This window comes from Aegilops tauschii, chromosome 4 (assembly GCF_002575655.3).
Source record: "Aegilops tauschii subsp. strangulata cultivar AL8/78 chromosome 4, Aet v6.0, whole genome shotgun sequence".
Classification (NCBI taxonomy): Eukaryota; Viridiplantae; Streptophyta; class Magnoliopsida; order Poales; family Poaceae; genus Aegilops; species Aegilops tauschii.
This window is the reverse complement of record NC_053038.3, coordinates 254,782,132-254,795,382: the sequence shown is the minus strand read 5'-3', so window position 1 is coordinate 254,795,382 and position 13,251 is coordinate 254,782,132. Positions and strand designations below refer to the sequence as shown.

Here is a 13,251-nt window from a genome sequence, read left to right as displayed (position 1 = left end):
GTGCTATCAAACGTCACAACGTAACTGGGTGATTATAAAGATGCTCTACAGGTGTCTCCGATGGTGTTTGTTGAGTTGGCATAAATCGAGATTAGGATTTGTCACTCTGATTGTCCGAGAGGTATCTCTGGGCCCTCTCGGTAATGCACATCACTATAAGCCTTGCAAGCAATGTGACTAATGAGTTAGTTACGGGATGATGCATTACGGAATGTGTAAACAAACTTGCCGGTAACGAGATTTAACTAGGTATTAAGATACCGACGATCGAATCTCGGGCAAGTAACATACCGATGACAAAGGGAACAACGTATGTTGTTATGCGGTTTGACCGATAAAGATCTTCGTAGAATATGTAGGAACCAATATGAGCATCCAGGTTCCGCTATTGGTTATTGACCAGAAGTGAGTCTCGGTCATGTCTACATAGTTCTCGAACCCGTAGGGTCCGCACGCTTAACGTTCCCTGACGATCGGTATTACAATTTTATGTGTTTTGATGTACCGAAGGTAGTTTGGAGTCCCGGATGTGATCACGGACATGATGAGGAGTCTCTAAATGGTCGAGACATAAAGATTGATATATTGGAAGGCTATGTTTGGACACCGGAATGGTTTCGAATAAGTTTGGGCAGTTACCGGAGTACCGGGGGGTTACCGGAACCCCCCGGGGAGTCAATGGGCCTTAATGGGCCATGGTGGGAGAGAGGAGGAGGCGGTCAAGTGGGGGGTGCGCCCCCCAAGCCCAATCCGAATTGGGGAGGGGGCCAGCCCCCCTTTCCTTCTCTCCTTCTCCCTCTTCCTTCTTCTCCTACTCCAACTAGGGAAGGGGGGAAACCTACTCCTACTAGGAGTAGGACTCCCCCCTTGGGCGCGCCATAGAGAGGGCCGGCCCTCCCCTCCTCCACTCCTTTATATACGGGGGAGGAGGGCACCCCATAGACACACAAGTTGACAGTTGTCTTAGCCGTGTGCGGTGCCCCCCTCCACAGATTTCCACCTCGGTCATATCGTTCTAGTGCTTAGGCGAAGCCCTGTGTCGGTAACTTCATCATCACGTCGTCATGCTGACGAAAATCTCCCTCGGCCTCAGCTGGATCAAGAGTACGAGGGACGTCACCGAGCTGAACGTGTGCAGATCGCGGAGGTGCCGTGCGTTTGGTACTTGATCGGTTGGATCGCGAAGACGTTCAACTACATCAACCGCGTTACTAAATGCTTCCGCTTTCGGTCTATGCGGGTACGTGGACACACTCTCCCCGCTCGTTTCTATGCATCACTGATGACCCACAAGTATAGGGGATCTATCGTAGTCCTTTCGATAAGTAAGAGTGTCGAACCCAACGAGGAGCAAAAGGAAATGACTAGCGGTTTTCAGTAAGGTATTCTCTGCAAGCACTGAAATTATCGGTAACAGATAGTTTTGTGATAAGGTAATTTGTAACGGGGAACAAGTAATAAAAGTAAATAAGGTGCAGAAAGGTGGCCCAATCCTTTTTGTAGGAAAGGACAAGCTTGGACAAACTCTTATATAAAGGAAAACGCTCCCGAGGACACATGGGAATTATCGTCAAGCTAATTTTCATCATGGTCATATGATTCGCGTTCGTTACTTTGATAATTTGATATGTGGGTGGACCGGTGCTTGGGTGCTGCCCTTCCTTGGACAAGCATCCCAGTTATGATTAACCCCTCTTGCAAGCATCCGCAACTACACAAGAAGTATTAAGGTAAACCTAACCATAGCATGAAACATATGGATCCAAATCAGCCCCTTACGAAGCAACGCATAAACTAGGGTTTAAGCTTCTGTCACTCTAGCAACCCATCATCTACTTATTACTTCCCAATGCCTTCCTCTAGGCCCAATAAAGGTGAAGTGTCATGTAGTCGACGTTCACATAACACCACTAGAGGAAATACAACATACACTACAAGAAATATGTCAACTTGTGACCTTCTGTCAGTGACCCTGGAAGAATTGGTCATAAATTTATGACCATTTGAGACCAATTGGTCAAAAGCTGTTCGGGGGGCTCTAGACCGTAAACCATAACGACCATTCTGATCAGAAAGGTCGTAATTTCATTAGAGGAAATGGTCGTAAAGCGGGCAGCCCTGGTTCGTGCCTCATTTCTAGCAAATTACGACCAATATGAATGGTCATTACACTTGAGTTTTAATGCAGTTGTATGATTAGGCAGCCACCTCAGCAGTCTCGCCTATGTGGAGTGCTTAGTTTTCATTTTCGCTTACATGTGTATATTCAACGAGAGCTCATTTACAGGAGGGACCCACTTGACAGTCGAGACCGAGGCCTAAATTTGTTAATAAAAAAGATGCGCGAGGGGGACTCGAACCCACGACCTCGTGCTGGTTTAACTTGTTCGCTACCACTGGGCTAGAGAGGGGTTGCTACCCATCTAGCGGAATGGCTCTGTATATTATATACAACAGCGGTTGTCTCTTGCCAAATCTAAGTCATTAACAAGTGGGACCTATTCCCAGGATCGGACAGAGCCAACACTTAGCAAATATTTCTAGGTCTTCCGACCAGGTGGCGGCGGGCAGCGGGCGGAAGCAACCAGTAGGGGCCGGCGGACGAGGGCGGGGCCGGCGGGCGGCGTCCGAAGTGACCAGCAGGTGCCGCTCGCCTTGCCCACAACCTCGCCACAGGTGACCTCGCCGACGACCTCACGGTGGAAGCAACTAGCAGGGGCGGAGGCGGGGCCGGCAGTGGAAGCAACCAGCGGGGGCGGAGGCGAGGCGGGGGCGTGGGCGTGGAGGCGAAGCAGGGGCGTGGGCGACCAGCGGTGGTGGGGGCGGGGGAATGAACGATGACCTCGCCCACGATAGGGCAGGCTCGCCGAGCATGGCGGACTCGCCACCGCCGCAAGCACACCTCCCGGTATGCACCCCTCTCCTCTCCCGTTGATCTTGTTTCTAGGTAGATAACTCTTAATTTGTCTGATCTGATCATAGGAATGTAGAGAACTTTGGACTGTCCAGAACTTTGAACTGAATTTGTCTGGTCTGAATTTGTGAGCATTGGGCAATGTAACTATTTTTGTGGATGTCATAATGTGTGTGTGTGTGTTGTTGTATGAATAATGAATCTGCACCTCTGAAGTTCCAGCCTCAGGTTTATGTAGGTTTGATGTAAACTTGGAAAATATGAAGGGAGTTGATGTAGATTTGATGTTACACCTCTGAAATTTTAGCCTCAAATCTGTTAAAAACATCAATATTGATGTAGACTTGATGGAAACTTGGAAAAATCTCATTGATGTAGATTTGATGCAATCTTGGAAATGTCATTCATGTAAATTTGCAGTGTTGTTATTGTTGGTGGTTTAACCACAATAGTTCTTTGTGGTAGCATATGTTGTTATTGTTGGTGGTTTAACCACATTAGTTCTTTGTAAACCACCTCTGTTTTTTTGTGAACCAGCAGGTTTTTGTTAGCTTTTCTTTTCTCCCATGTGAAATCCGTAATTCCTGTGAACTGCTTTTTATTGCTTCCATGTGAAATCAGTAAACCATGTGGACTGGACTAAAGTAGTGAGAAATTGGAAATAGTTGAATGTTGTGGTTAGGCAGTTACCATATAAAGTCGGGTGCCATTACTGCCATCCATTTTCATTAATTAATGTTGATGCACTTAGATTGATTTCCTAAGTTGCAACAATTTGTTGTCTTTGGCAAATGGACAGAAGCTGGATTAGAAGGAGTTAGAAAGTTTTCGAAAGAACATATGGAATGAGTTGATGATTTCATGGCATTTGTTCGGGCAAATTTTGCCAAAGATGCTCACATTCTTTGCCCATGCTGCGAATGCCTCAACCGTTCAAGAATGGCTCAAGGAAGAGTGGAAGATCATCTGCTTCTTAATGGGATGTCCAGCACATGTGATAGATGGATATATCATGGGGAACCTTTAGACGGACAACCTCAACATTTTGAAGCTGATACACAGGCCCCTCATATGATGGGTGGTGGTGATGCTGGCATTGATTTCATGGAAAAGGTTTTGCGAGATAATGCTGGTTTGGAGGAAGAGGATGGGCATGAAGATGATAGGATTCCTGACCTACTGAAGGATTTGTACGATGCTGAAGATCGTGCTGATGGAGAGAAGTTGTTGTTTGCTGAGGTGTTAGAGGAGGCGAAGCACGTAGCTCATGAAGGGGGTAAATTTTCAAGATTTACCTTCACCGTGAAGTTACTCCACATCAAGTCTTTCTACCGGATTAGCAATGCTGCATTCAATGCAATACTCCGCCTTTTGAGCTTGCAATTACCTGATAGCTGTGTTCCCAGATCTTATGATGAAGCATTGAGCATAATCCGCAGGCTGGGGCTAGGTTATGTTTCAATACATGTGTGCCTAAATAACTGTGTCTTGTTTCTGAAGGATTTAACAAAGCATGACAACTGTCCAAAATGCAATGCCTCTAGGTGGAAAGATGCTGATCGGAAGAAGTCAATACCAGAGAAGGTACTGAGGCACTTTCCGTTGATACCAAGGCTGCAGCGGATGTTTATCTCGAAGAAATCATCGCTGGAGGTACAATGGCACAAGCTGAAGCGGCAACCTGTGGACAATGAGTTGAGCCATCCAGCGGACAGAGAGGCATTGAAAGAGTTTGACAGTATATATGTAGATTTTGCTGCAGATCCAAGGAACATAAAACTTGGCATTGCCACAGATGGGTTTAATCCGTTTGGGAACATGAGCACGTCTTATAGCATGCGGCCAGTTTTTGTGGTGCCGTACAACCTGCCACCATGGGCATGCATGGATTAGTCCAACTTCATGATGTCATTGCTTATCCTTGGTCCAGAGTCTCCAGGAAAGGATTTTGATGTCTTTATGGAGCCCCTCATAGAAGAACTGCTCCAGCTCTGGACTGGTGTACCTACATACGATGCCTTGAGTCCGGAAGAAAAGTTCAATCTACGTGCTGCAATCATATGGTCCATCCATGATTTCCCGGCTCTGCACACTCTGTCTGGGAGGATCACAGTGGGTTATAAGGCCTGTGTCCATTGTGACAAAGACCCTTGCTCAAAGAGAATAAGGAGCAAGATCTGCTATATTGGGCACCGCCGCTTTCTTCCCCGAAACCATCGCTAGCGAAGAAGCAAATATTTTAATGGTGAGAATGAAACCCGTGACAAGCCCGCTGAATTCACTAAAGAAGAGCTGGAGCAGCAACTTGAAAAGGTGAAAGATGTGAGACCAGGAAAGCTTGCGAAGAAAAGAAAGCGTGAGGAAGGTCAATGTTGGGACCGGAGGTCTTGTTTGTGGGACCTGCCATACTGGGCTGATATGAAATTAAGGCATAATCTCGATGTAATGCACATTGAGAAAAACATATGCGAGAATCTGCTAGGGACATTTCTGGACATTGAAGGAAAGACAAAGGACACAGTTAGTTCTAGGCTTGATTTGGAGGACATGGGCATAAGAGAAGATTTGCATCTACAGCACAATGAAGATGAAGATTCATTTGAAATGCCACGAGCATGGTATACAATGAGTAAAGAACAAAAGCTTGCATTCTGTGAATTCCTAAGAGCAGTGAAATTTCCAGATGGTTATGCTCCTAACCTAGCAAAGTGTGTTACTTCTGATGGATTCAAGCTTTCAGTACTGAAAACCCATGATTGTCACATCCTCCTCCAAAGGATTTTACCGGCGGGCCTCTGAGGAATCATGGACAAGGATATATATGAAGCGGTTGCTGAGCTGGGAAATTTCTTTAGAGAACTGTGCTGCAAAACACTCAAGTTAACTGTCCTGGAAAGACTTGAAAAAGAAATCCCAATTATTCTATGCAAGCTCGAGAAGATTTTCCCTCCAACTTTCTTCACCGTGATGGTCCATTTGGCGGTGCACTTACCAGAAGAGGCAATGCTTAGAGGCCCTGTGCAATACGGTTGGATGTACCCAGTCGAAAGAAGGCTGCTTACTTGTAAGCATTATGCGCGAAACACGGCTAGACCTGAAGGTTCTATTGCTGAAGCATATGTCGTTGACGAGTGCTTGACTTTTTGCTCTAGATACTTTGGCGATGTGGAAACAAGATGGAACCGGCCGGGCAGAAATAGAGAGCGGTCTGATTCGCAAAGCGGTGATGTCTCTGTTTTCAACCATGGTGTGAACTTTCTTGGAGCCTCACAATACTTGGAGGCTGGTGATGAGTATGACAAGATGGGTTGGTATGTGCTCAGCAATTGTGCCGAGGTTCTACCATATATCGAGTACGTTATATCTTGTGCACTCATTATATATATATATTTTTGCTTGGGTTGGCACCGGCCTAATGTTTTAATTCACGTGTTTTGTTTGCATTGTAGGAAATGCAAGGAAGAGTTAAATCAGGAAGAAAGCAAGATCCATGTTGATAAAAGGGTTGCCAAGGGGTTTGCTAATTGGTTTAAGAATCATGTGAGATCTTTAGCCACATGTTTGATGTTTTCTGTGTTATTCATCAACTGTTAAATACCATTGTTTGCTAAATGTTTTATTTGTGCAGATTGGAAAGTTGCATGCGGAGAAGAAGGTCAGTGATGATCTATTTGCTTTGGCATGCTTACCGGATAAGCAAGTGAGAGTGTATTCAGCATGCATTGCTGACGGTGTCCGGTACCACACCGTTGACCGCGAGGAAAAAAGGAAGACACAGAATAGTGGAATCGTCACTGAGGGGTCACATGATCGTGAGATCATTGACTTCTATGGTTAGTTGAGAAGCATCGTAGAGTTGCAGTACAACTCTAGTGGAGGCATCCATCGCTCGGTTGTCTTATTTCGCTGTGACTGGTTTGAGCTTGGTAGCAAGAAGAAGAGAGACTCTTTTGTCAAATATGATGGCCACTTCAAAAGCATCAACACTGCAAGGTGCTGGTATAAGAGTGATCCCTTTATTCTAACAACACAAGCAACAATGGTGTTTTATCTGCCAGACACTCTTTTGCATGGAAAATGGCGAGTTGTGCAAAACTTTGTGCACAGACACTTGTGGAGTGTGACTGAAACTGAAGTGGAAAAGGGCCCCGGTGGTGGTGGACTAACATACCAGGATGATGACTCTACGGAAGTTCCGTTGCAAGCTGATGATGACTCTATGGAAGTTGTGGTGCAAAGCAGAGTGCGAAGGGACCGGGAACGTGTGCTCGTTGATGCTGCAACAGTTGAAGGCATCAAGAAAAGAAGAAAGGTGGTAGCGGATGGATATGAGAGCGAGGATGAAGAAAACAGGGCTGATCATACTATGCTGCAATATTGTAGTGATGATGAGGAAAACAGGAGTGGGCATAGAGTTCCTTGTTTTCGTATCGACGACGATGAGTAGCAAATGGACATGAAGGTAAATTTTGTCTCCTTGGTGATCCTTCTAACTCTCTGTAGTTTTCCTTGTAATTCTTTGTAGTTTTCCTTCTTGTGCATATGCATGGTGATCCTAATGTACTATAATTATCTCCAGGTAGCAAAATGCTTGAAGATCCTGATGGATGTAGTGGTGTGATCCTGTGACAAAATGTTGGTTGTAGTATTTGATGCAAAATGCAAAACATTTGATTTCCTGATGGTTGTAAGCATTTGATGTGATCCTGATGGTTGTAGTATTTTGTAAGCATCAACATTTTGGATGCAAAACACTTGTTGTGATTGTTATGATGCTGGTGCATTTTGGATGCTTATTGTTATGATATCTGGGCAGAAATGATGAAAATTTCTTCAATGAATGATACTTATGGTTGTAGATATAATGCCAAATTATGTTTTGGTGCAAAATGATGTGATGAAGATACAATGCAGATAGTGATGTAGTTTTGGTGCCATTTTCTTAGTTTTTGGTCAGAACTGTTGTTTTTGTTTTGGTCAGATAATGATGTGATGAAGATTACAGGAGCAAAATGTTGTCTTGTAATGCAAAATATTTTTCAGAAGTTGTTTTCAGAGCTGTTTTTCATACTATCTTAGTTTTGGTGAGAACTGTTTTTGTTTTTCATTGTGAGCAGAAAAATATGCGCGAGAGGGGACTCGAACCCACGACCGTGCGCTCGTTTCACTGTGTTTCTACCACTGGGCTAGGAAGAGGCTACTGGTCTTCCACTCTATGCCATCTCTTTTCAAATCATCAAACCAGTCAAGTATCAAACACAGACCTCGCTGACAAGTGGGCCACTCGACCCACTCGCTGACAAGTGGGCCATTTTGCTACTCTACCCACTCGGCCCTTTTCCCCCTGAGCTACCAAAAAATATTGGGCTCGAACCCACGACCTGCCGCTTATTCCACTGTTTTCTACCACTAGGCTAGTTAGAGGCTGTTGGTTTTGTACTGTATGCCAACCCTTTTCAATATATCAAATACATAACTCGCTGACAAGTGGACCCACTCTTTTCCCCACTCCTCCTCTCCACTTGACCCGCTCCTCCTCTCCATTATCCACTCGACCCACTCCTCCTCTCCGTCGCCGGCATCCCCTTCTCCTCCATCGACGGCGATGACCTCCCTCTCGACCCACTCCTCCATCGACGGCGACGACGACGGCCTCCTAAGGTATGAATCTGCCGAGTCCTTCCTGTTCCTCTTCCTATTGATTAGATTAGGGTTCTGTGGCGCATGCTGATTAGGGTTCCTCTTCCTATTCCTATTGTTGCCAAAGTAGATCCACGAGATCAAGAGGAGGCCTACACGACACCGACAAGGCCAACAAGCTCAAGCAGTCGCCGTCCCCCCAGGCCCGTTCTGTTCCCCCCATGTTCTTTGATTTGCTTTCGCTATTGGCTTAATTTTCTTTCAGAGATTATAAAGCTATTCAGTTTTAAGCCAACAAGTCATTCATGCGGTGTTCTGAATGCGGTGTTCATGCATGATTTAGCAACAAGTCATTCTGAACTCAACTGCAGCTAGTGCATGCATGCATTCTGTTACTAGTCTAGTGTTGCTGCTCCGTGGTGTTAAGTCGGCTTAAATAGTCTATCTTGCAGGTGTTATTCTGGACCATTTCCATCTAGTATTTGGATTTGCCGCTGATCAGATAATTGTTTGATTTGATGGCAATTAATTTTGTATCCTTAAGCTTAGCTGCAGAATCCAGTATATATGTAGTAATGCTGGCTCAGTTTCCATGGTTGATTTCAAGGGACTAGAGTTCGGTGATGAACGAAATCAACAGTTTGGTTAAGTACAAACTCTTCATCTTAAAGTCACTGACAATGTTTTTGTTAAAATGGAATGAAGGTTCCAATTTTGTTTGTTTGTTTTTAAAATAAACATGTTTATATTTGTCTAAAAAGATGCAGCGGCACACTGGAGCAGTTAAACTTGTAGGGGATCTAGCCTCCAGTGGCCTTTGGCTATATAAACCCTAGCAAAGCAAATTAAGCAAATAGCTCTGAATCTCTGAAATTCTAGTGTTAAATTCAGTTTTGTGCATATCGTTGTTAAGCCAATAGCCTTCATGCGCATATCGACGACTATAAAGCTGTTCAGTTTTGTACATGACTATATTGGGTAGGTGTGTTTAAATTGAGAATCTAGGGTTCAGTCCATTTATAGTAGATATGGTCCATTTATAGTAGATATGATCCTGATGCTGTGTTTGCCATTTATAGCAGACATGGGCACATGGGCAGATATGGTCCATTGTAGATAGAGTAGTAGTATTCCAAATTGAGGCTCTGGCAAAGATAGAGTAGTAGTATTCCAAGTGTTCACAAGTGCATTGTTTTTTTCTCACTTTTGCTATCATAAATATCCACAAGTGCATTGCTTTTTTTTCTCACTTTTGCCATCATAAACTTGGTTCTGTTCCAACTATGTCCAGTCCTGTTTATGGTAACTTGTTGTTTAATTACAATGCTGCTTTTCAGAGAAGTGAGATGGCTGGCTTGGAAGGTTTCGAGTTCTTCGAGATCGTAATTGAGAAATCTTGCAATAGGCAGGTATATTTATCATCACTCATCTCTTTATCATCACTCTGCTGTCTAGTGCTTGATTGGCACAATTAACCACTACTTGACCCTCGCTGCAGAGGCTGCCTGACAAGTTTGCAAAGATGCTCGCTGGCCGTGAGCCCCACAAAGTGAAGCTGCGGGAGGCCGACAGCGGGCTTCGCAGGCTGTGGGACGTGTTGGTGGTGTTCGACGGCGAAGGCCACATGTACCTAGGGCCCGGCTGGGATCATTTCGCCCGCGCCCATGAGCTGCAGCTCGGGCACTTCCTTGTCTTCCGCTACGACGACGACGCCATGTTCACCGTGAAGATGTTCGACAACACCATGTACCGCATGTACTACCAGCACGACGACGATGCCAGTAAGCTCTCTGCCTCTCTTCTTCCTGTCCTTTTGGCTTCCTCTACCAGCACGATGACAACACCATGTTCGCACTTTGTTGCATTTGGCCAGGCAATGGGAGCAACAGCGGGGATGACGAGGAGCAGAGCAGGAATGACGAGGAGCAGAGCGGGGATAACGAGGAGCAGAGCGGGGATGACGAGGAGCAGCCTATTCTGGCTGACAACGACCTTGCTGTGATGGTGGCTGACGAGGACCCTGCTATGGTGGTGGCGGATGATGACCTTGCTATGGTGGTGGCTAACGACGACCCTGCTATGGTGGTGGCGGACGACAACCTTGCTATGGTGGCTGACGACGACCTCGCGATTGTGGTACCTAATGATGACCTCGCAATGGTGGTGCCTAACAATGACCTCGTGATGGTGGTGGCGCCTGCAATCCCATAGCTTGGCGACGGGACCATGCCAATTGTGGTAGAGGAGTACATCCGCGTTGGGATTCGCCACTCTGAGCGCATCAGGTTGATGAAGGAGAAGAAGGAGGAGATCAAGTGAAGATGTTAAGAAATGAAGTGGCAATGTTAAGCATGTTAGGTTTAAGCTTGTTAGTGTAATCTAAACATGTCAATGTTAAGTATGTCAAGTTTAATTTTGTGCATGCTCATGGATGCTGTATGACAGTGTCATCTAAACATGTCAGTTTCTTAATTATGAATATTCAGTTTGGTAATTGATGGGAATTGAAATTTTTTATGCATGCTTATGGATGAAAGATAAAATTATGGGTTTTTGTGCATGCTCATGTATGAAACAATATAAGTTTCATTTTTTGAATGCTAAAAACATGACTCAAACCCTAGCCACAGATGGCCACTGCGAGGAAATTGGCCGGTTTTTTAAAACACCGTAAAAAATAAAATAAAAATTAAAAAATGGGAGACCTCCGCGTCACATCATCAAATGTGGCCTACCAACTAGCAAAAATACTAAACTTGCAATACCGGTGTTTTTTTTTTGAAAAGGTGTTCTCAAAAACGACCTACCATGAACGAAGATTCATGGCTTTCAAGCCAAACTAGCAATGATATGGCCGCATTCGTTGAATAGTTTGTGATAATATGCCCAAATTTGGCGCATGCCTCCGTCTTATGATGGCAAACAATGTTGCCAAAGCTAGGTTCCAACTTGTTTCACAAAAAAAAACGGTTTTTCATTTTTTGAATGCTAAAAACATGCGTTTTTCGTCAAGCGGCTACAAGGAGGGCACCCCAAACGGCGCCATTCCATGTCTATCTCAAAGTAGACCCTATTTTACGGACGGTCGCCAAAAATCATGCTTTTCCGACCCTCGTAGCTACTCCCGGCCATTCAGACAACCTTCGGCCGATTCAGCTAGAACCGGCTGGAATTTGAACTGCGGGTCCTCCATAGCTTGCCCGTTATTTTCACTAAAAATCCTTTTTAGCTTCACAGGTAGGCCTTTCATCAAAGAATCGACAACAGATTGGCACGACTCAAAGCCTAGCCACGGACGGCCGCCACGACGAAATCGGCCGGTTTTTGAAAACACCGTAAAAAATTCAAAAAAAAAACCAAAAAATGGGAGACCTCCATGTCATATCATCAAATGTGGCCTACCAACTAGCAAAAATAGTAAACTTGCAATACCGGTGTTTTTATGAAAAGGTGTTCTAAAAAACGACCTACCATGAACGAAGATTCATGGCTTTCATGCCAAACTAGCAATGATATGGCCGCATTCATTGAATAGTTTGTGATAATATGCCCAAATTTGGTGCATGCCTCCGTTTTGTGATGGCAAACAATGTTGCCAAAGCTAGGTTTCAACTTGTTTCACAAAAAAACCGTTTTTCATTTTTTGAATGCTAAAAACATACGTTTTTCGTGAAGCGGCTACAAGGAGGGTCACCCCAAACGGCGCCATTCCATGTCTATCTCAAAGTAGACCCTATTTTACGGACGGTCGCCAAAAATCATGCTTTTCCGACCCTCGTGCTACTCCTGGCCATTCAGACAACCTTCGGCCGATTCAATTGGAACCGTCTGGAATTTGAACCGCGGGTCCTCCATAGCTTGCCCATTATTTTCGCTAAAAATCCTTTTTAGCTTCACAGGTAGGCATTTCATCAGAGATTCGACAATAGATTTGCATGACTCAAACCCTAGCCATGGACGGCCGCCGTGACGAAATCGGCCGGTTTTTGAAAACACCGTAAAAAATTCAAAAAAAACCAAAAAAATGTGAGACCTCCGCGTCACATCATCAAATGTGGCCTACCAACTAGCAAAAATACTAAACTTGCAATACTGACGTTTTCTTGAGCTATTCGGTATGATTTTAACAATTATTTCTACAAAGTTTATAAAAAACCTTATTTTTTCTGCCTCAAAACCTCTAAAAACTGGTGAAAATTTCCCTCCCACCCCACCAAAATTTCCCTCCTAGCACCAAATTTTCCCTCCCACCCCACCAAAATTTCCCACCACTTCTCTCCCACTACCATGCGGGATCCACCACCCCTCTCCCACTAAACACGCGGGATCCCACTCCCCTCCCCTCCCACTCCCCAAAATTTCCCCATTCCATTCCCCTCCCCTCTCCTCGACGAACCCTAGCTTCTCCCCCGCTCCGCGCCGCCCCGCCGCCCCACTCCCTCCCCTGCTCCGTGCCGCCCCACCCCCACTCCCTCCCTTGCTCCGAGCCGCCCCGCCGCGCCGTGTCGCGCCGCCCTCCCCGACGACGAATCCCCTCCCCTCGACGGCTACATCGCCCGCATCATTGACGACAACGGAGGCTACATCGACTACATCGACTACATTGATGACGACGGCGGCTACATCGATGACGACCACCGCTGCATCATCAGCATCATCCACCCCTAGGTACTTCTCCATCTCCCCTTGACATTCTA

The 13,251-nt window shown here is 45.4% G+C and overlaps 1 protein-coding gene and 1 pseudogene across 1 annotated transcript; both read left to right on the top strand.

The window, feature by feature from the left end:
* The first annotated feature begins 2,872 nt into the window (after positions 1 to 2,872).
* LOC141021806 (uncharacterized) lies at positions 2,873 to 6,752 on the top strand (annotated as a pseudogene).
* A 2,009-nt stretch (positions 6,753 to 8,761) lies between these two features.
* LOC120962949 (uncharacterized) lies at positions 8,762 to 11,048 on the top strand. Its single transcript, XM_040387090.3, has 3 exons — positions 8,762 to 9,963; positions 10,053 to 10,335; positions 10,428 to 11,048. The coding sequence occupies exons 1-3, from the start codon at positions 9,838 to 9,840 to the stop codon at positions 10,763 to 10,765; spliced, it is 747 nt and encodes a 248-aa protein (XP_040243024.2). The 5' UTR covers positions 8,762 to 9,837; the 3' UTR covers positions 10,766 to 11,048.
* The last annotated feature ends 2,203 nt before the right edge of the window (positions 11,049 to 13,251 follow it).